Source organism: Grammomys surdaster, unplaced genomic scaffold (assembly GCF_004785775.1).
Source record: "Grammomys surdaster isolate TR1022 unplaced genomic scaffold, NIH_TR_1.0 126531, whole genome shotgun sequence".
In the NCBI taxonomy this organism is placed as follows: domain Eukaryota; kingdom Metazoa; phylum Chordata; class Mammalia; order Rodentia; family Muridae; genus Grammomys; species Grammomys surdaster.
Window position 1 is genome coordinate 13,879,778 of NW_021621323.1, and position 23,123 is coordinate 13,902,900.

A 23,123-nucleotide genomic window follows, 5' to 3' on the forward strand; every position below is an offset into this window, starting at 1 on the left:
AGAGTTTGGATTCAAATGTAGTGATTTTGATTCCTCAATGTTTCCAAACAATTTCTGAACAAATTTTGGAGACTGACTCTGAACTGTGTATCAAAATGGCTGTCTTTAAGAATCTGTTTGTTCTTAAAGGCAGAAAGAGTATATTGTTTGCCAAATGTTATAGCTAACTTTAAACAAAAATTTATATGCCACTTTTTTACTATGTAATTTACATTTTTTAAAGTGTGACTAAACCGTTACACAGATATTTATTCTCCCACCTAAAATACTGCGAGTTAGACACATTTTTCTTTGGTATCGATCATTCCTCAAGGACTAATAAATCGGTCTTGGAATGAGGCTGTGTCTACACCATTGCTTCCCAACCAACACTAGAATTTTGAAAATAAGCATTGAGACAGAGCCTTCAATTTCTCTGGACTTGCTCGTGGATTTTAAGAAACAGAGTGAGGAGATGCTTAGAGAAAGAGTATTGAGTATTCCGTACAGTGAAGCCTAGCCCACCCAGACATCTGGATGAATAAGACTGGGCTGGCACGCACATGGAAGACTGGCTCAAAGTCTTTCTGCTTTGAGGGGGAAAAAAAGTGAATTTGGAGCCTATCCCAAACAGTTGGGAAACAATGGCCCTCCCAAGTGCCAAAACTGTTCTCTGAAAATATGAAAACTTTATCAGCCAAATGATTCTGTTTATATGTTGACAAACAAGAAAGTTCATAGTTTTCATCATGTTGACTACTCGGTAGATTTGTCAATTTTGTGGGTTGTTTTGGACTTGAGTAAACACAGCCTAAACCAGTATTTATTAATTAAGCCAGCCATGCAAAACAGCAAAACCCATAAGCAGCACTTAGAAGAAATTAGGTTAAATCGTTAAGAACTTAGAGTGTGAGCAAGCAAGTTTTAAATAAATACCAGAGTTCTTCAGGCCATTGCTGCTCACTGCCATCAGATTCATACTATTGTCACCACTGAAAATGTAAAAGGACCTTCGTAGCTTTTCAAGACTGAAGTATGGTTTTGAACTACCTCAACATTAAACACGTCATGTAATTTGGAGTTTCAGAGGAATATGTTTCAAGAATGCAAAAGTGCTCTGTGCTGATGTAACTTTTATTATGACATAATGTTTAAAATTGGAACTCTGGATATTTATCAGTGTGCTAATATCTTTAGTCAGGCTAAATTTGTTCACTTCTGAAATTTTAATTGCACAACTAATATTTGTGATCAACTTGCTTTCTGTTTTCTAATTTAATGGACATAATTTCCCATAATTCCATAAATAAATAACTTGGACCAAGTACATTGAACTATAGGCAAGTGTTGATTCTCCTCCTTTGGAACTTTCACATTCCACAGAACTGAGATATCAGAGTCATCTGCTAAGATGCATCTAATCAAATTTGCCAACCACAGACTCATTCACAAAACGAGTACCAACCACTTATGAAATCATGGTCATTTTTAGGACCTTTAAGTCTAACGGAATAGAAGTTACTTGAACAAATGCCACTGTCATTAGTGAGTAAGCTCTTTTATAATTTAATGTGCTTTTACTCTTACCACTACACTGAAAAGCTTCTGGAGGGGTCTATGCACAAGGCCCATAAAAACCAAGTCTTAGGTATTCATAAAAAAAGGATGCTATAGAGTTTAATCATGTATGATCTCTGAATGACTGGGACAGTATTCACAGCTAGAGATAACCTAGAAGGCCTTACTCTAGGACCTGTGAGTCATCCAAAGGCGGGGAAAAAAGAATCCATTGAGATGTGAGTTTCACCTGACACCCATGTAGACTGTTCAGCAGCAGCTATGCACAGGAGAAGGCAGGCCTACCCCACAAGGGATGGGATACGTTTTAACATTAATAGCACGGAGATAGCATTGCATCTGGGACTATCATGTAGGCAAACCCAACATAAACAATATGGAATGGAAGCTGAAAAGTTAGAGTAGCTGTTAATTTTATCAAAGGAATCTGTTTCTTGGTGTTTCATTGTAAGATTGCTTTAAGTAGCTAGCTTTAATAAAACCATATATATATATATATATATATATATATATATATATAACATAAATTTTACTTTCGTAGAGTTTCTTTCTACTCTAAAAAAAAGGCCAGTTAGAATAAGTGTTCTATCATGGTCTGTTAGGGTGTAGAAGGCTGACTTAATAATAATTTTTAAAGAAACATTCAGTGGGGACTGGCACATGTGTTTTGGATTATCTACCACTCCTAACTTTCCACATGAAACTATGTTGTACTATACAGGTCTGTGGCTGAGTAGTTCAGACTCTGAATGCCTAAGAAGAGAATGTATTGTGACCAGGTTACACCAAATTGAATATTGATGACTGCGTGGCTGCCTCTTGGTGAAGGATCTCTGCCATGTAATTTTGATACTATCCCATTGATTTGACCTTCTAGGATGAACGTGACAGGCAGGATCAGAAGCACAAACCTTCCAACCCACCTGCACGGGAACACAGGCTCAACAACATGAAGGAATTGGGCAGAGTGATGAATCAGAAAAGAAATGTGAACTCAAGGTTCACGTCCTGACTCTCACTCTGATTGGACCCTGTCATTGCCTGCTCACTTCCCTCATCTCTGCAGTAGTCTTATGAGGCTACTGAATTACATCTCATGACAATATCGAGTGGATTTGTATCATAAGAACACATACTTTGTAGGGAAGATATGTACATGGTGATTGGGTATTACATTCCCCTGTCATTTCAATGTGCAGAAACATTTTCAACTTGGAATGCATATTAAAAACTGAAGAAATGTTGAGATTAATTCTGATGTTAGTCTACAGTCTGTACAGTGATCTCTATCCTCTAACAATGAAACCACATTTTAGGTTGGTTTTTAAATAGATTCTCCTGATCTTCTCATACACAGGTTCCTTCTCCACCCCATTGCTTCTTAATGGTGCAAGATTTTCCATGACATCTGGTCTCGGAGTCAACAACCATTTATAGCATATCAGCTGCAATGAGCAGCAACTGTGTACAAGGTTGGTTCTGTATTTCATATGGATACAAAAGCAATAGCTTTCAGGATGTTGTAAAGACTTTGAGATTATTAACATATCTTAAAGGACTTAAGCAAGTTATAAAACGACCTTTAGACCTGGTGGAAACTTGGAATAGAAAAAAAAAATCTCAAGCCTCAGTTCATAAAGGTAGGACACATCCCAGAAGATCCCAGCACTTCTTGCTTGACTTCTTAATTTCTCCATCTTTTGGAGCACACAGGGGTGTGTGTGTGTGTGTGTGATGTGTGTGTGATGCACCTGTATACACAGGCCAATATGGAGTGTTCTATTACTCTCCCTTTTTGTGATGGAGTCTATCACTGAACATGGAGCTTAGTCACTTGCTATGTTGGCTAGACAGTGAGTCTCTTAGATCCTCCTGTTTATGCTTTGCAGTGTCTGGATCACAGGAATGCTGTACCAAGCTTTTATCTGAGCCTTGGGGATCCAAAATCAGTTCCTCATGCTTAGGCAATAAGCATTTTACCCACTGAGACATCTCCACAGCCCCTGGTTCTTTTTTTATAGATTAGTTCTTGTGGTTGTTTGAATGAGAATATCCCCCCATAGACTCCTGGATTTGAAGACCCGGTCAAGCGTGAGTGGCAGCCACCATTTGAAAGGATTAGGAGGTATGGCATCATTGGAGAAAGTGTGTCTCTGGGATTGTGCTTTGAGGTTTCAAAAAGCCCATTCCAAGACCAGAATCTTTCTCTTCCTGCTGCCTACAGATCTGGTTGTAGAACTCTCAGCTCCCTGTCTAGCCCCATGTCTGCCTGAATGCTACAATGCTCCCCACCATGATGACAATGGACTATGTCTCTGAACTGTAAGCAATCCCCAATTAAATGCTTTCCTTTATAAGAATTGCTGTAGTCATACTGTCTCTTTACCGCAACAGATCACTGATTAAGACAGTACTCACATTCCGTTCTGATGGTATAATATGATTCGTTTTCATAAGGCAGTCTATCTGGTAGGTACTTTAAGAAACTCTTGAAATAATCAAAAATAATTGTTAACTACATCTAAATAAAATAAGATAGACTTTAGGAATCATAAGATATTATCCTAATCTCTAGTCTTTAATGAGCATTGCCTTTATTAGGGAGCTAATCAGGAAGAATGCAATGATCACATGAGCACAAGTCACAGGGAACATCTGGTACACATGAAATCACTGTCTATATGCTAAGACTCAATAACTAGTAACATACATGTCAAATGAGTGATTTACTGTTACTATTTTTACTATAACAATATCAAATGATTTTATCATGACAGATTATATGATGGTTAAATTCTCCTACATACTATTTATAATAAATCTGAAAAGTCTTTCAAAATTCTTTTTCTTTATTTTAAAATCTCAGTAATACAATCAGAAGGTAGCTATTCTCTGCTTTGGGATGTTTTTGGTCACCTTTTCTTTTGAAGGAGAAGGTATGAGCTAAGGTCCCAGGAATGCATTAAATGGAATTTTGCACAAACTGAAAAGCTTGAACACCATCTTCTCTTGTTCCATTAGTGCACTGGTCCAGGCAGGTTTAGCATTCATCTATCTACCATCCATTTATTCATTGTTTGTTTGTTTTATAGGAGTGAATTCCTGATTTCCTGTACTGAGAACAGAGAACTTCTGAGTGAAGCCAACTTTTGAGTTTTCAATCAGAAAACCATATTCTTGGTATCATGCACAAGCAGGACGATCCATTGGAATTCCACATCCCATTCCTGCCTCTCAATGTCTGTGGTGAACACACCTTTCTGAGTTGAATGAGGGATGCAGACTGTAACTGGTGTGACTGTGCCCACTGCCACTGCTTCTCAACCGCCTCACGCACCCTAGATACACAATAAAGGACAGAATGTTCCCTAATGTGTTGGGTTTTCACATACAGCTCTTCTAAGACAGCTAGACAAATGCTATGCATAAATGATTGTCCTTTAAGCTCTTATCCAAAGATGGTTCTGAGGAAAACAGGACAAGGAGTTTTGTAACTATTCAAAATTTACAATTCACAATGTAATGTGTCTCCTATGCACGGCTAACAAAAAGCTTACTGGATGCTTTGCATTACTCCTGCTCTGAAAACTAATTTCTTTCTACTCCAATCAAAAATTTCTATGATGTAGTCATAAACATCTCCAAAATTAAAGTATTCATTTGTCTACTATCTATCTATCTATCTATCTATCTATCTATCTATCTATCTATCTATCTATCGATCATCTATCTACCATCATCTAGCCATCGATCCAAGCTACCTAATACTTTTCTATCTATTCACCCATTTACCTTCCAAGCATCTGTTTACCTATCTACACGATGATTCTTCTATTACTTGCTACTCAGAAAAGAGGCCATTACGAAAGTAGCTCTACTGAGGGATACACAGTAGCTAATAGCTTCAGTTGTGTCATGACACTTCCTACTTACCAAACTACGCTATAATCTAGTCTTTACTGTTAGAAGCTCTAATCCTATCTAGATATCAACCAATGGCCCCACTACTGGGTACATAAAATACTGCTGGACATAAAACACATGTCCACTGAGAACAACCGGGTGGTGACTATCTCCTCCCTCAATTTGGAGCCATCCTCTGTTTTCTTTTCCCCAGTTTGCCTGCTATGCCTTAGTTTTGGTTCTGCATGCTTATTATAATTTTGTATCTCATAGATTCCTGAGGTTGGCAGTTAATCAAGTATTTGAAATAGTGTTATTGTTCTTTTAAGATATACTTATCCTTTTTGTGGATAATCTATTAAGATTGATCTTACATTACAAATGTGCTTTATATACATTTATACTTTTGTTTGAACTTAACTGTTTCTAAGTTGAAGAAATATGTTTCAAGCCTTGGTTAGGTTAAGATCCTCTGCTAGGCACTATGGAGTCAGTCACATAGCTGTTGGTACAGGAGTACCTTAAAATGGACAGCAGCCATAAATTCCTTTGATAGTGATAATAAACATATCCCGGCCTATGCTCTTCCTTAAGTGATTTAAATGAACTAAACTACATGCATTCAGTATCTGAATTCTATGTGAACAAACATATGAGTCAGGATAAAGAAATAGAAACAGAAGGTGTAGGAACTGTGGGGGAAGCTTGCTTTGAAGCCTGGTGATGAAGGTCTTTATATTTGAGTACACTGGTAAATGTGGAACTTCCAGCAGTCCATTATCCCATATAAATGTATTCATTTGGTAAAAAAGTCAGGGGTTTAGCACATGTACACACGCATACAGTGTCTTTATTGTACAAGTTGTAAACTCTATTGTAAAGTCTATTAGTACAAGTAGGAAGTGGTCTACTGACAAGCACAGAGAATTGAAGGAGTCTGTTCAAGTAATCAGTTTGATAGAATTAGGTCGGCAGTTACAGAGATTGCAGTAAGTGCTCTCAAAAGTCCATCTCTATACTTTCTGAAAATCAAGAGAGACAGGATGGAGAAACCAGGGTTCATACCATTTCTTTTGGTAGTGAACCTTGCCTGCATTTTTTATTACTGAGCTTAGATCTCATGCCAGAAGACTGTTCCCTTCACAGTCAATGTCCTAGGCCACTATCATTTTTGATTTTCGAGTTCTGGTTTTTGAAGGGCTTAACTAATTTTGTACACATAACAGCAAATCCATGTCCTGATCCCATAACATAAGCCATAAAATTAAGGGACGAGAATTTCCCACTTTTTAATGTTTGCCTTTAGAATACACATATGGTCACATCAATGCAGTAAAATGTTTCATGTGGGTGTTGGAGTAGCTGATAAAACAGCATGAATAGTATGCATATACACTCAAGCCCACAGGATGGGTAAGAAGTCCAATGCATGCTGACAGGTAATACAAAGGGCTTCTGACTGTTCACTCGCATGACCACTAATACATTTTTGATCCTGTTGGCCAGGATAGGACTTTTCAAAGGCACACATTGTTTTTCTTTATCCTAATAGGTCTATGTGGTACGTGTCAGAAAGTGTGTGATATCCTATCCTGACTCACTCAGAGAAAACACTGTCAACCATAGCTTTGCTTGTTACAGCTCAAATTCACAGAAAGCAACTGAAATTAAAAAAGATTCTGGAAAACAAAGTCAATGTTCTGGTAAAAATCATACTTTCACTTAATAATGTAGGGTATTTTGATGAATAGTCTCATTGAATATTAAGTAAGACTACAGATCTGCTACTTATTACAGTCCCAGAAGAAAGTGTGTGTGTGTGTGTGTGTGTGTGTGTGTGTGTGTGTGTGTGTAAGAGAGAGAGTAGGGGTGGGGCAAGGGCTCCAGGTCCTTCCACTGAACAATACATTGCCTCTGTACTGATGCCTGGACATGCTGGGGTTGCAAACAAAGAGCTGAAACTCCAGTACACTGTGTAGTAATCGGCTTCCTTCCCCGCACTCTCTCGATTTATTTCATTTACTATTGCAGGTTTCACTGTTTCTCAAAAATATCAAAAGTAAACCTAAAGTTATTAGCAGATTGGGACAGAAAATTAGTGGCAGACTCCCCTAGCCTGTCAGTGCAAATGACCCACAGTCTTCTTGTTCTCAGTGGTAACAAGAACAGTAAACTTCCAAGTCAGTGGGCTCCCATTGAAAAGATATAAACCTGTGTTCTATATGCTTGGATACAATCTTTTTCCTTCTTTATTTTTAGGAGATCTTAGTATCTTATCCCTTAGAAATACAAATAAAAGAATCAAAACGCCTACAGTCCGAGAATTCCAAGAATCAATGACAGGGGAAAGAGTTCAGAGTTCAAAATGGCACTTAATCACTGAACCTAAGCCTATGTTAATACTTTTTAAAATTATTTATATAATGTTGGATGTATAGTACAAATGTAAGATAAATGTTTGATCCATGTGTACAGAAAATCATAAATCTTAAAGTCATCTTAAATTCTATGCCCATTTCCTGGGGTATGGAAATAAATTATTTATTGTTAATGTTAGGAAACTCTTTCCAAAAGCTAGGGATTTATCAGTCTTGAGGATATGTTAGAAGATGAACTAAGGTTGTGGTAGGAGAAGCCCTTGGATTCATATGTGGAACTAGTCCACATAACTGTATTGCTTGAATGATTGCCTTTCTGGGTATAACTGAAGCTGAACAGTCATTAGAAACTGTGTGGCTCTTTCTTCATCTTCTCCAACAGCTTTACTCACCTTCAGGTCCCGATGGACTACGCCCATCTGATGGCAGTGTAGCACAGCCTCCAGGATCTGCTGAATGCAATGACTGCATGCAAACACCAGGGGGCGTGTGTTAGTTCCCAAGCTTACACTCACTGTCTGTATACCCTCAGAGAGACCGGGTTAAAGAGCAAAGCTAGTGGACAATTAGTGTTGTATTTTGACTCCTTCAGTTAGAAAAACACATTGCTCAAGGAGAGTGACTACTACCTGGGAACAATGAGGATACTACCAGCTGTGAGCCATGATGTCAATCTATGTGGACAATATCATTTTGTCCTGGAACTTACTTCCTGGTTATACATTCTTCCAGGAAATGAACAGGAACACAAATGTTATCTCTGTAGTTGTGGTCTGCTACCACTCCATACACATAAACTCTTTGCCAAGTCTTTCCCATTTTTCAAGTATGGTTCTACAAGTCCCGTTAGCACATGAGGCACCATTAGGTTTGAATGAGGACGCATAATGACATTTTGACAATCATGGACTTCTTGTACTGTATGTAGTCCAGCTGGCAATCGTTACCCTTTGCCTAGGGTTCGTCAGGCTCAGGTGAGCAATGTGTAGCCAGCGTCCTGCTTCAGCAACCCACGGTCTCAGAACAGAAGTGGTGTTTAAATCTACAGGCGGACATACATCACAGACCAAGTTCATCCCAGGCCAATGCTGGACAATTCAGGAAAGCCTGCCCTCAAACTGACTCTGGTAATTTATTGCTTGGAAACGTAGGGTGTTGTATTGACGTTGTTCTCCCCTTCCTGCTATGATGTATATGTAGCCTGTAGATGAGCAAACTGAAGAGGCGTCATGCATTGTCATTCATTATTCATTTCAAGATAGAATTGGGAAAGACATTTTAAACATCATTTGAAATACCCCCCAACCTCTGCCCTTTCCCCAGAAGAATAAAACCAAAGAAACTTCTTTGATTCAGATTTATGGACTCCATATACTGACCTTCAGGTCCCTGTGAACTATGCCATTTAGGTGACAATGATTTACACTCTCTAGAATCTGTTGTATACAATGACTGCAAAGATACAAGGGCAGAGTGGGAGGGAGAACATTTTAAAGGCACATAATCACATTGGATAAAAAATAAAACAAAGGTTCAAACAAAACAAAACAAACGAACAAAATTATGTTCATTCACACTCTTCTTAGCTTTACACCAGCATTAAATAACGTTGAATAAAGCTAATTCTGGTTTTTACTAAAATGACATCCAACACAGAATTTGTGACATAGTCAGACAAAACAATTTAAGCTGTGCTTCCTGTTGTTGGTCTACGGATTAAATCATACATGAGAGAAGTTGAGGTTCATATTCAGAAAGAAAATTTGTTGGTTTAGTTCCCAAAATGGTCTCAGAAGATTATCTAGAGATGTCCAATTGCCACGTGTTTGTCATACACAATCTAAACTGTTTAAGATCTGAGGTCACAAGTAAACAGGTTGAAACGAGAGAGGGCAGACACAGATGAAGTGGGAGGTGAAACAGGGATTTCAAAAAAAGAGGAAGGACACACGTACCAGTGATTGGAAGGGGTGCTTCCTGTACAACACAGGGACAAGAAAATGAATGCAGGCTCCAAGAGGAGGTGGGGGATCGAAAGTTGACCCATGACATAAAATAAACCCCTCTCACTGTGAGAAGACTCAGGAGGGGCCAAGGAGCTTGCAAATAAGTTTAAGATCCTCTGGGGACTGGTAATTGTTTAAATCTATTTCCATACACTTTGCTGAAGGACATTTTACTTATTACCATGTTAAAAGGCATCACTGACGCTATTCTTTTTTTTTGGTGGTGGGGGGGTTCAAGACAGAGTTTCTCTGTGTAGCCCTGGCTGTCCTGGAACTCACTCTGTAGAGCAGGCTGGCCCTGAACTCAGAAATCTGCCTGCCTCTGCCTCCCAAATGCTGGGATTAAAGGCATACGCCACCACTGCCCGGCTCGCTATTCTTATTAGAAGCTTCCTGATACTAAGTCAACTGATAATTAAATTGAGGAAATCTTTTGTAGTCACAAGTCCCCAGTATGCTGCCACCTGACACCCAATAATGCAGAACACACCACACAGACAAGTCTTTGTACACACTGACTGTGCTCAAACAAAAGGTGTTCTCCAAACCAAGGAAACATGCACAAGCTGATAACATTGCAGCCACTTGATGTGTAACATGATGACATTCTACAGGAAATTACTGAACTGGATAAAAGCAATCACTGTCTTATTTTTAACAATACAAATATCAAAAATACCCATGATGATTGTGATTCTTTGGCTCCAAATCGGTTGATATGGCCACTAAAGCAGCCTCACTGGAGTGTGTTGACTGCATAGTTTATCTAGGTATTACTCATTGTTTTGTTAACTGTGTGATTCTTTTATCTCTGTGTGAACATACGCTCTTTTGGAATATCTCTGTTTTATCTAACACTAAAAAAAACCATACTTGAACTATGACAAAAATTTAAAAAAATAATTAATATCAAATTAACTATACTGCTCTTTATTAGCGAGGATGGATTTCATGCCTAAGTTCTTGAGGGCTAAAGCAAACAAAGTTTTAAAAGGTTGTGAGGAGACAGCCTCTTCATGGTCATATCTGGCAATAGAATTATTCTTGATTTCATGTGGGATGTTTATCCTAAAAAAATTTTCAAGAATTAGTTTCCCAACTAATACAGGCAAACACACAAAGTGGTCCAATCTGTGGGCTTCGTCCTGTTAGCTACACTGCTTGCCAGTATTTAAAATAGTCTCTGATTCATTTCAACCACAAGTTTTCAAACAATGTTTCTCATAACTTAAAAAGGTAAAATAGATTAAATTTCCTCTACATTTCTTTTTATTTTTAGATTTATTTATTTAATTTTATATGGGTGAGTATTTGTCTGCATGTAGGTATGTGCACATGAGTACGTGGTGCTCAGAGAAATCAGAAGAAGACATCTCATCACCTGCAACTGGAGTCACAGGTAGCTAGCTATGAGTCACTATGTGGGAAATAAACCTGGGGCTTATACAGGAGCAACAAGTGCTCTTAACTGTTCAATTGTCTCTCCAGCTCCAAACTTACCATGTTCATTGATATTGTGATTAAAATTATTGCCCATCCTTAACAAGTGGGTAATTAGTTGTTTTCAAATTCCTCTAGGTCCCTTTCCTGAGAACAAATGTGAGGATTTTAAAACTAAGGAAGTACTCATCGTAGCACAGGCCAAATAGAATTTGCCTCTAACAATACAATGTCCATTATAGGTTACAGTGCAGTCAGGTACAGTCAAATACACAGAATCCCATGAACACCAGAATTAAGCCAAGAAAACGTAGTGGCATAAAACCAAAAAAAAAAAAAAAGTAGAAATTGAAAGCTGAGTTTTTTGAAAAATAACTTCTTTGTTCCTATTTTTAATTTAAGACAGTAAGACAGTGTTTCAACTCTCTAGCACAGCCTGGAATTCTTGACCTTCTGGTCTCCGACTCTAAAGGGCTAGGTATAGAGGCAGGTGCCATACTTAGGTGAAAAGTGGGCTTTACATATCATGTGTTACTCTGGAGGAACTTCAACATCAGCTGAGTATCACTGAGGGTCCCTATACTGCTACAGCTTTGAGCAGCTTGGTGAGCAGTAGAGATTGGGCAGACGGCCAATGATTCAACTTTCAAACAACGTCAATTATGTTCCAATGAGTTAATAGATCCCCGTCACATTTTTCACCATAAGTGAAAATTATAGAATATAGAAGCAGAATTAACACCATCAAGTCTAAGAAGGTCAAGATAAGTAGATTAATGCCATTTTACTCCAAAAGATCTTTGAGTAGCCTAGGAAATTTAAAATTAGATAAAAATACTAGCCCTCTGTAAAATTTCCATGAGCCTTTTGTTAACTATCAAAATTGGGAAATTACTTATGAAGCCTCAGAAATAGCAAAGCAAATGCTTTTCACATCTGCCTCCCAATGGGTATAATGATATGTGCAAAGTGTTCCATGCTAAAAGTAACACTGTAGCAGGGACACTGAGGCCTTCTGCAGTCTGGTCCCGTCTGCTGACTAGACACATGTGGATTTGCGGTGGAACTTCCTGTCATGAGAGCAGTGCTCTGCCCCACTGGTACAACAGCCATGGTAGCTATGAAGTCTTCACAACATGGCTACCTCAAGGGGAAATCTATTGAAAGTAAGACTTCAAATAAATGTATAGTTTTTCTTTTTTCTAAAAGTCATCTTGGAGATCTTTGAAAGAGAGAAACTTTCCTGATGACTTATCATAATGAGAAGTCCAAGGTGGTAGTGTGAGACTCTCAAGCCTGGGCCGTGATATAGTTAAACTGATACATGTGTCTACAGAATAAGAGTCGCTGACGAGAAGGATGTGTCTTCCTCTTGCTCAGGGCAAGCCACTTACCTGGCATCAGCTTCACTGTAATATTCTCTTGCCACTATGTCTTCAAACAGTTCACCACCAGTAACTCTGTGAATACAAGAGGAACACATTTAAAAACGAGAGAAAGGAATTAGGCATCAGTAAGTTTGTAGTGTTTACCCAGACTTCTTGTCCTCATACTATTTTGGAATGATAAATTAAACACAACTACTTTGAAACATTATGACATTTAGTTTCTTAGCACTCAGATTTATATTATCAATAGATACAGAGGTCACAAATTTTCCATATAATATAATATAATATAATATAATATAATATAATATAATATAATATAATATAATATAATATATATATATCTCAAAATCTACATAAAGTGGTTTCTAAGAAAGCCATCATTTTAATTTTATAGATATGGATTAAGGTCTGACAAGATACATGGCATTGATTAGCAACATTTTATAAACCAAGAGATATGCACACAGATGCTAAGTTGGTTAAAAGTAGCTCTGAAGTCTGTCATGTCTCTGTATATTTCTTCAGTTTTGTGTATCATTAATATGTAATTTTTCCTTTGGAAAGATACACAATGATATAATTTTCTAAAATGTATGGGATCGTATAACATTGATAAATAAACCATACTTTTCATATTATGTTAAATCAAGGTAATTTCTTAATATTGGACATATTTCTCCCTGTTTAATACAACTAATAGTTATTATATTTTTGTATGTGTGCACACACGCGTTTGCATGCTGTAGATCAATTCTAGAAGAAAATTTCTCACTAGAAAAATTGTCTGGTTAAAGGGCACCCATTAAAATTGTGGGGGCAAGTGAAGGCAAGCTGCCTTTCAAAGTGGTTTAACCCCAAATTGGGAAGGTACCACCCACAGGCTACATCATTCCTATTATTTGTTATCAATAAGTGAAAATATCTATTTAGTGAAGAAAATTGTTATCTCATAAGAGTATGAATGCTTTTACTCTTGATGAGATGGGTCTTCTATTAGTATTTATGTGTGACTACTTCCTCCATTACACTGTGTTTGGGTTTTAAGAGAAAGTTTCAATTTGGGGGTGCCTTGCTGTAACTAGTATCTTTTCACACAGTGTCACACAATGCAGAAAGCTAGCTTAGAAAGCTTCATGATTGAGGTAGATAGGTTTATTCTGGACAAAGTGGAGGCTAATAGTTGCAGAGCATCTAGCGGAGAACGAATGACACTGCCCAGGCCAGCTATCAGCCACTGCCCAGCACAGCCTTTAAAGATGTGCCAATCGCAGGCCTTCAACTTTTAGAAAAGGTATCAACTGGTGGCATAGAGTCTTGTTTGTGATCTTAGACCATGATTACACAATTCTTTTTGTTCTCTCCATTGCTTGCTTGGCTTCTCATGTTCTGGAACACCATGGAAGGACTGCATTCCCCCAGAGAGCAGCACTCACACTCTAAAGATTGGAGAGTGAAATCTGTATGCTTATTGAAACACTAGCGTAAATAACTTTCTCTCCCCTTCACTGAGCTGGGAATTCCTCAAGGTCCTACAATGTGAGGGCCATTACTTCCAATCACTAGTTTCACATAAAATGATACTGACAATGATCATCTGAATTTCTGTTTTTTCCTCACTAAAAATCATAGTTCATGTAATTTAATTCACTAGCATACCTATTTTTCTTTCAGAAACTATAATGAAATTACAATGTACCCTAAATAAATTAATCTTTGCACACTCATTCCTTTTTCTACTTAAAATATTTTTCTCTAAATGAGATCATATTATCCTTTTAGTATCATACATGACAAATGTCTAAAAAAGGAAGACTGGAAGCTACAGTAAAATTTGCTGTCTAAAAGGGAATCTGTTTCCATGCTTGCATTATTGTGTTAATAGAGCACAAAATTAAGCTATTGCAATTTTGAAAATTTTTAGTGAGCTACGTGAAGTTTCATAATGCCACAAATTAAATCAGTTCATGAATAAATTGTTAGATTAATTAAACAATTAGACATTTGTGAATAAAATAATGCCAGAATTCTGCTATGATCTGAAGCATATCAATTATAGATTTGAATCATTAATTACTGTTTATAATCTCAGAAATATTAGGACTTACAGGGAAAAGAATAATTTCCTACTCAAAATAGGATGCTCTGTGCATAAAAATGACAGATATTTGCTGCTTGTATTATTTAAGACAATTTTGATTCATGCTATATTCCTCCTCAGAATTAACTATCCTTTGGTTTCTAGTTTATATGAGTTTACCTAGAAATGATCACAAGTAATTTCATCCTGAGTGAAATATTTGTAAACTTCATGAATAATCAGCCCTAACTACAAGGTTAGGCACCTGGTATGGTTCAAAATAGGGTTCCAGAAGGTAAAGTACAGCCACAGTGATCCAAAGAGCAGACTTGGAGATCAGAATTGGTTTCCCATGTGTTAGACGGAAAGCCACGAGTCTTGGGCTGATGTTGGAAAACAGGAAGCAACATCAGGACCCAGCTATACATAGGGAAGAGGCAATCTTGTTAAAGCAGGACCAGAATCCTCCCCACTAGTAAGAAGTTAAATACCCTTCACGTGTCAAGTGCAAAGTTGAAAGGTGTATCCTATGATCTCAGCCCAACAAACCTGAAATTCAAAGCTACATTTAATGGGAGCCCTCGAAACACATAGACAAGTATTACCACAGATCAAGCTTCTGTTCACGGGGTTTGTTTTGTCCTCGTGTGTCTGGTGTTCTTTTATCTAGTGACTACAGCAGAAATGTGTGGTAGTAGATGTGAATGTGACACCTTCATCTGTCCATATGGCACTCGGCATACCGCTTTCCACATTGTTGAGCAGTGAAAGCAGTCACTGCTACTTCCATGTGTGCGCCGGATTAAAATAGCTTCTTCCTTTCATCCAGAGAAATCCAATGGGACTATATTTAGAGGTGGGGACCTGTGGAAGGGCAGGGCCCTTTAAATGAAGTTCCAGAGTTTTCTCTCTCACTTTCCCTGCCTATGAAGTTGTAATTTGGAAAAGATCTTTACCAATCCTTCATCTGATAGAGGGCTAGTATCCAATATATACAAAGAACTCAAGAAATTAGACTCCAGACAACCAAATTACCCTATTAAAAATGGGGTATAGAGCTTAACAAAGAATTTTCAATGGAAGAAACTCGAATGGCCGAGAAGCACCTAAAGAAATGTTCAGTATCCTTAGTCGTCAGGGAAATGCAAATCAAAACAACCCTGAGATTCCATCTCACACCAGTCAGAATGGCTAAGATTAAAAACTCAGGTGATAGTAGATGCTGGCGAAGGTGTGGAGAAAGAGGAACACTCCTCCATTGTTGGTGGGACTGCAAGATGGTGCAACCACTTTGGAAATCAGTCTGGCGGTTCCTCAGAAAATTGGACATAGCATTACCCGAGGATCCAGGTATACCACTCCTAGGCATAAAGCCAGAAGATGCTCGAACATATAACAAGGACATATGCTCAACTATGTTCATAGCAGCCTTATTTATAATAGCCAGGAGCTGGAAAGAACCCAGATGTCCTTCAACTGAGGAATGGATTCAAAAAATGTGGTATATTTACACAATGGAGTATTACTCAGCTATTAAAAACAATGAATTCGAGAGGTTCCTAGGTAAATGGATGGAACTAGAAATTATCATCCTGAGTGAGGTAAGCCAATCACACAAGAACACACATGGTATTCACTCACTGATTATTGGATATTAGCCCAGAACCTTGAAATGCCCAAGATGCAACTCACAGGCCACATGAAGCTCATAAAGAAGGAAGACCAAGTGGGGGTGAATCGGTCCGTCTTAGAAAAAGCAACAAAATACTCAAGGGAGCAAATATGGAGACAAAGTGAGGGACAGAAACTGAAGGAGGGGCCGTATGAAGACCTTTCCACCTGAGTATCCATCCCATGTGCAGTCACCAAAGGTAGATGCTGATGTGGAAGTCAGGAAGTGCATGCTGATAAGAGCCTGATATGGATGTCTCCTCAGAGGTCTTCAAGAGTCTGACATATTCAGAGGCAGATGCTCACAACTAGCCATTGAACTGATCATGGGGTTCTCAATGGAGGAGTTAGAGTGAAGACTGAAGGAGCTGAAAGGATTTGTGGCACCATGAGGAGAGCAACAATACCAACCAACCACAGCTCCCAGGGTATAAACCACCAGCCTGGGAGCACTTAGGGAGGGATCCAGGGCTTTAGCTGAATATGTAAGAGTGGAGGGCCCTGCTGGGCATAGGAGGAAGAAGAGAACCTTGATCTCATGAAGGCTGGACGCACCAGGGGGTGGGAATTTTGAGGGTGGGGAGGTGAGAGTGGGGGAATAGATAGAGGTTACATCCACAGAGAAGAAGGAGGAAGGGTGAGGGGATTGGGGGTTCCTGGGTGGGTGGGGGATGGGGTAAGGGGACAACATATAAAATGTAAATAAAACATCCAATAAAAAATTTAAAAAAAAAAGAAAAGGGAAAAAAATAAAAAAGAAAACAAAAAAAAAAAACAATAAAAAAAAAGAAGATCAATCCAGTGCAAGCTGGAAGGGAGCCAGGGTCGGAACCAGTCCAGGGTAGCCCCTGATCTCAGACTCCCTATCTGCAGAAACATCTGAGGTAAATGTTTGCTGTTCAAACCCACTCACCTACCTGGACTGAGTGCTGACTCCATCTCTACAAATGTCAAAGCGACAATCGTGTGATATGAAGGGGAAAAAAAACCCAAGTAATGAAGATTAAGGCTTATTCTAAAGAAACTGTTAAAGAAAATGACACTTGTTTTCTTTATTTTGTTCCTCCTTTGTGTAGACCTTGGAAAGAATGTGTCTCTGGAAGTGCACAGGGTCCTCTGAGAAACTGGGCAGAATACCTATGGTTGAGGAGCTCATTCAAGTCCTTTAGTCTTCTGAGTAAGGTCTGACCACTGGACTGTGAGTAAGGGATGGAGAATAGTCACTAGTCAGAGTAAAGATGATGAGAGCTTATTTCACGGGTCTGTCCCCAACATGGCAAGACTGCCAGCCTAGTCTGCACCCTGAGTGCCAGAGTACCTATGTTGGTGTGGTAACCGGAGTGTTAATCCCACCTAATCCCAGTTACCTTAACAGTCTCCCAGAGACCTCTGAAGAACCACTGAGCAAAGGAGGCAAAATGTGAAGAGACTCCATGGCAAAGGTAAGATATAAGATATTGACTACACATCTTTTACACAGACTGTGGAAAGGAGGGAGACTGTATATTCAGCACTGTACATAAAGCCTGGCTAGCCATCAAGGGGAGTTTTATAAACATTTACTGAAAGTTACAGAATGGTAGAAATAAGTGCCTTTTCCATATACCAACAAAGAACATTGGCGAGAATGAAATCAGAAAAAACAAAACAAAACAAAACAAAAAACCAAAAAAACCCAAACAGTCATAGGAGCGTTAACTCTCTGAAAAGAATTCAATCAGCAAAGAACAAAAACTACTAACAGCCATTCCAAACTTCCTAGCCAGAGAGATTGAAGGTTTCTATATCGAAAACTACAACACACTTAAAAAAGCAATTGAAGAGGACACTAGAAGATGGAAAGACATGGCATGCTTGTGGGTTGGAGGAGTTAACATTGTGAAGACAATTATGATATCCAAAGTTACCTACAGATTAAGTCAAATCCCCATCAGAATTGCAATAAAACTCTCCATAGCAAGAGATAAAACAATCCTACCATTCATGCAGAAACTCAAAATAACTCAAATACAAGACAATAAATCTGAGTGACAAAGCAATGTAGGTGTATACCCAACTTCAAATCATACTACAAAACCATAGTAACAAAAATATCAGGATACAGCACAAATAAAAACATGTAGATCAAAGGAATGAAATAGAGTGCTTGAATATAAGCCCGCCTAGCTGCAGTCCTCTAGCTACTGGTGAAAGGACCAGAACCATACACTAGAGCAGAGAGAGCCCTCCAATAGATTGGAAAGTTGAGATCTCTAATTCTTAACCAGAGTAATAATCAACTTAAACAAAATGTAAAAAAAGACCTAATGTTAGACCTGAAACTTTGAATCTAGTAGGAGAAGCACTTTCAACTTTCAGAATAAGAGGTTAAAAGATAATAGCAGGAATTGACAAATGAGATTGTTATCAAATTAAAAAGCTTCCACACAGCAAAGGTAACAAATATCATAGTGAACAAGGAGCCTACCACATGGGAGAAAACTATTCTTCTGACCAGGAATCAATATTCAGAATATATAAAATTAAGCACCCAAAGCACAAGTAATCCAATCACTAAATGAACTAATAAATTGAACAAGGACATCTCCAAAGAAGCAGAATGGCCAATAAATATATTATATACCTTTATACATTTAAATACTTTATATATATTTATACACTTAAATACTGTTAGGCATGAAGGAAATGTACATAAAGTTATACTGAGGACTGGGGAGCTGTTTCAGTGTTTCAGTTGATACAGTGTTTCCCTTGCAAGTATGTGGAAAAGATTTCCATCCCAAGAACTGTCAGAGCTTGGGAAATACAGTCAGGCAAATGAAGGATAGGTTAATTAATTAAATTGCTTTGGCTCCTGGTGGGTTACATGTGCACTGAACCCGCCCAAGAGTTCTCTAGATTTGCTAATGAAAAACTAATTCTGATATGCCTTGACTAGCTCAATGATCGGGCACTTCTAAACCTCCCTGAGGCTAGCACATACTTCTCTCATATATTCCTGGCTTAACACCTTCTAAATCTCTATCGTTGCTGCTCTATTACCTTCTGGGCAGCTTCCCCATAGGTCTGCATTCTCTTTCCACCTACTTTGTTGGATGCTTTCTTCCCTGTAGCTCCTAAGTCTGATCCTTCTCCTGAGTCCTAGTGGGATTCTCCCTCTCCCTTCTTCTCTCTTGCAAGGTCCCTTGCCCACAGAATCTAAAAGTCCTGCCCCATCTTCTTGCCCCGCCATTGGCTGTATGGCAATTCTTTGTTATCAGTTGAAGGCAGCAGAGGTCATGGAGCCTCAGGTCTGGAAGCATGGCTTTTGAGATCCAAAATAAGACAAAGGATTAGAACTAATTCTGAACACTGGCCTATTTGTTGAGGTCGAAGCCACTTGTGTTTGTCTTCCACAAGCATAAAGGCCTGCACTTGCACATATGTGCACATATACATACACACCTACATTAAAATTCCTACTCATTCTAGTCAGAATGGTTATCATTAAAAACTTCACATAAATATGTGAAATACTTACCTATCAAATACTCTCGTATATATACACAAAGGAACAAAAATCACCAAGACACAACTGCATTTAATGCTACTATGCTAACATTAGACAAGATAAGGAATCAGCCTAGATGTCCATCAAGAGATGAATAACAAATACAAACATGCATGTACACACACACACACACACACACACACACACACAAATGCATACATACATGGTCAAGTATTATTTGACCATAAAGAAAAACAGAATTATATGATTTGAATGAAAATGGATAGGAATGGAGATCTTCTCAAGCAAAAGAGGCAAGAATCAGACAAGTATTTCATGTTTTCTTTCAAAGTTCATCTATGAAAAAGTCATGTCTGACTATAAATGCAAACTTTACTCATCCTATTCAATATAGGATACATTTTCAGTTTAGTGATTGAAATGAGGAAAACATGATTTATGATGATGGAAAGAAAATCAGTTGCTTATATTTCATTTCTTAATGAATGGAACACATGCCTCATTTAATATAACCAAACACAGATAGTAAGGATATTTTTATGTTCAGTGACTCTTTGAAACATGGCCTATTTTGTGTGTTTACAAAGTCTCAAAGTACTCAGTCAGCATTCAGAATTTCTGCATGTATCATGTAATGTCTCTGGCCAGAGTCAGAATCAGCTGTAGCAGCCTGCACTGTACCAGCTGCAGTGGTAGGAGTAGGAGTCCCACACAAGCCAAGTGGGAAGGCTTCTCTGTCAAAACTTTCTCCAACTAAGATCATCTGTGTACATAAGCTGTTTAGTAACTGAACACCTAGTGTTCTATGATACCTCAGAATAGCAGATAATCTGAGGCTGTCCGGATAAGCTGTTCATCATAAATGTCATGTAGAGTGATGGAAATAAAAAAGGTTACAGAGACAGGGCTGGAGACAGGGCTAAGAGCATATGCCACTCTAGCAGAGGATCTGAGTTCAGGTTCCAGAGCCTATGTCAGTGAACTCATGGCCAGGGAAATTGATGTCTCCAGCCATTGAGGGCACTTGCATTCTGGTATATAGCCAGAGACAGATACACATATGCATAATTAAAACTAATAAAGTACACTTTTTTGAAGGGTTTCTTTAATAGATGATTCAAGGGCTTTTTACTGATCTTTGTATGGGGCCATTACACTAAGAATTACAGTGGACATGATCTAACTAAGAGACAGACTATTCAAACATCCAACTTAGTCCAGGATAGAGGCTACAAGGGTCTACATGATGGGACATTAGAATGAAACTATACTCATGGGCATCGTTCCTCTTGAGGTTGTTGAGAAGAGAAGGGATGTGAAATGGAAAGGATACTTAATACTACTTTCCTGCTTGATGCTACTCAACGACTCTCCTGTCACTGGTTCCCAAGTGCTGCAATTACAGGCATACACACAGGTGTGCACACAGGCATCTACAGGGCCATGCACACAGGCGTGCACATAGCCATGGAGAGCACACAAGCATGCACACAGGTATGTGCTCATAGCCGTGCACACAGGAGTGCACACAGGCATGCACATAGCATGCCCACAGGCTTGCCCACAGCCATGCACAGCCATGCCCAATCCAACCTCTTTCATTTCATTCTGATTTATTTCTGATTACTTTTGCATTCTTCTTCAATTCTAAAACCCGTATCAACACTATTTTTTCTTATTTCAGTTATTTCATAAACATGTAAAATTACTACCAAGAGTTCACTTTCTTAAAGTTGTTTTTCAGACTATGCAGAGTGAACAGATGAAAACTGTGACTGTTCACAATTATGCATGTATGGAGTAAAGCAAAAGAAAAGAGAAATGTGTTATCTTTTCTATTAAAAAGACTGACCTTTTAAGCTTATTTACTATTTACTATGTGTGTGTATGTACATGTGCATGAAGGTGCCCGAGGAGCCCAGAAGAGGGAGTCAGATTTCCTAGAACTGGAGTTGCATGCAGTTGTGAGCCATACGATGTGGATATTGGGATCTGAAGAGCAGTCATCTGCAGCAGCAAGTGCTCATAACTGCTGAGCCATTTTTACATTCCCATGACTGAGCTTCTTAAATGAGCACACTTGCCACTTCATTCATTCATTCATTCATTCATTCATTCATTCATTCATTCATTCATTCAGTTTGTCTGTCTTTCTATCTATCATCTACGTATCATAAGAGAGGTTTAATAAGATACTTGATGGAATTATTGAATGCCTAATTAAGTGCTCAGGCAATGTATTCCAAAGATATATATCAACACTTGCTTCTATGGCTGGGGTATGCCTCACTGTAGAGCACTGGCCTGTGTGCCTAAGATCCTGGATTCCATATATAGCATTGTAAAAATCAAAAGCAAACAAATAAAAAAAGAAATGTTTCCTGAAGGCAATTGATAGGCTACAGTTAGGGCATTTAAAACAAATGTGACACAAATCAAAAGCACAGTGAGACACCACCAGACACTAGTTAGGGTGGCTATTATTAGTCAAACTAGTTACAAGGTTATTGAAGATGTGAAGAAATCAACATTCTTGTACAGTGTTAGTGAGAATGAAAGATCATACAACCAATCTAGGAAGCATTTTAATATTAGAAATCTAGTAGTGATTAAAGCATTAAAAGAAAATTTACCACATGACCTAGCAAATACACTTCTAGGTATAGACACTCAAAGGATTGGTAGTAGGATCTCAAGGAAATGTGTATAAACCTAATTCCATAGCAGCAACACTGCTAATGCTAGGACAACGTAAATGCCCATTAGCAAATGATGAGGCAAGCAAAGTGTGTTAAACACATACAAAGGAATATTATTTAACCATAAAAAGAAATTCTGACACATGCTACAACACATATGAACCCCAGAGATCTTGATAAGTGAAACAACTCTGTAAGGGAAAAAAAACAAATACTCTACAAGGTACTTACATGAAGTATTCATAATAATAAAATCATAAAGACAAAAGAAATAATAGTCATTTGTTGGTTGGAATAGAAGGTAAGAAGTCATGAACTAATGCAGTTTTGGTTGTTAAGATGAAGAGTTCTGGAGATGCACCATGATGATATTCACAGAACCTTAAGGCCAGGTGAACCGTAGACTTGAATGATTACAATGATAAATGTCATGTCACATTTATTTTGCTCTAAGAAAACAAAATTGAGGGAAGACATAAGCAGTGTTTGA

General features: G+C 38.3%; 1 protein-coding gene across 5 annotated transcripts in view; it reads right to left on the reverse strand.

Annotated features, from left to right (window-relative positions):
• The window catches only part of Camk2d (calcium/calmodulin dependent protein kinase II delta), a 249,279-nt gene that overhangs the window by 67,180 nt on the left and 158,976 nt on the right, over positions 1–23,123 (reverse strand). For 4 of the 5 annotated variants that reach the window (XM_028760371.1, XM_028760370.1, XM_028760372.1 and 1 more), the window contains exons 5-6: positions 12,679–12,744; positions 9,218–9,290 (exon numbers count right to left, since the gene is read on the reverse strand). In XM_028760371.1, the coding sequence (XP_028616204.1) occupies positions 9,218–9,290; positions 12,679–12,744 (139 nt within the window). Of the gene's footprint in view, positions 1–8,230; positions 8,277–9,217; positions 9,291–12,678; positions 12,745–23,123 lie in introns of those variants that run through there. The other variant, XM_028760373.1, reaches the window with a different exon arrangement.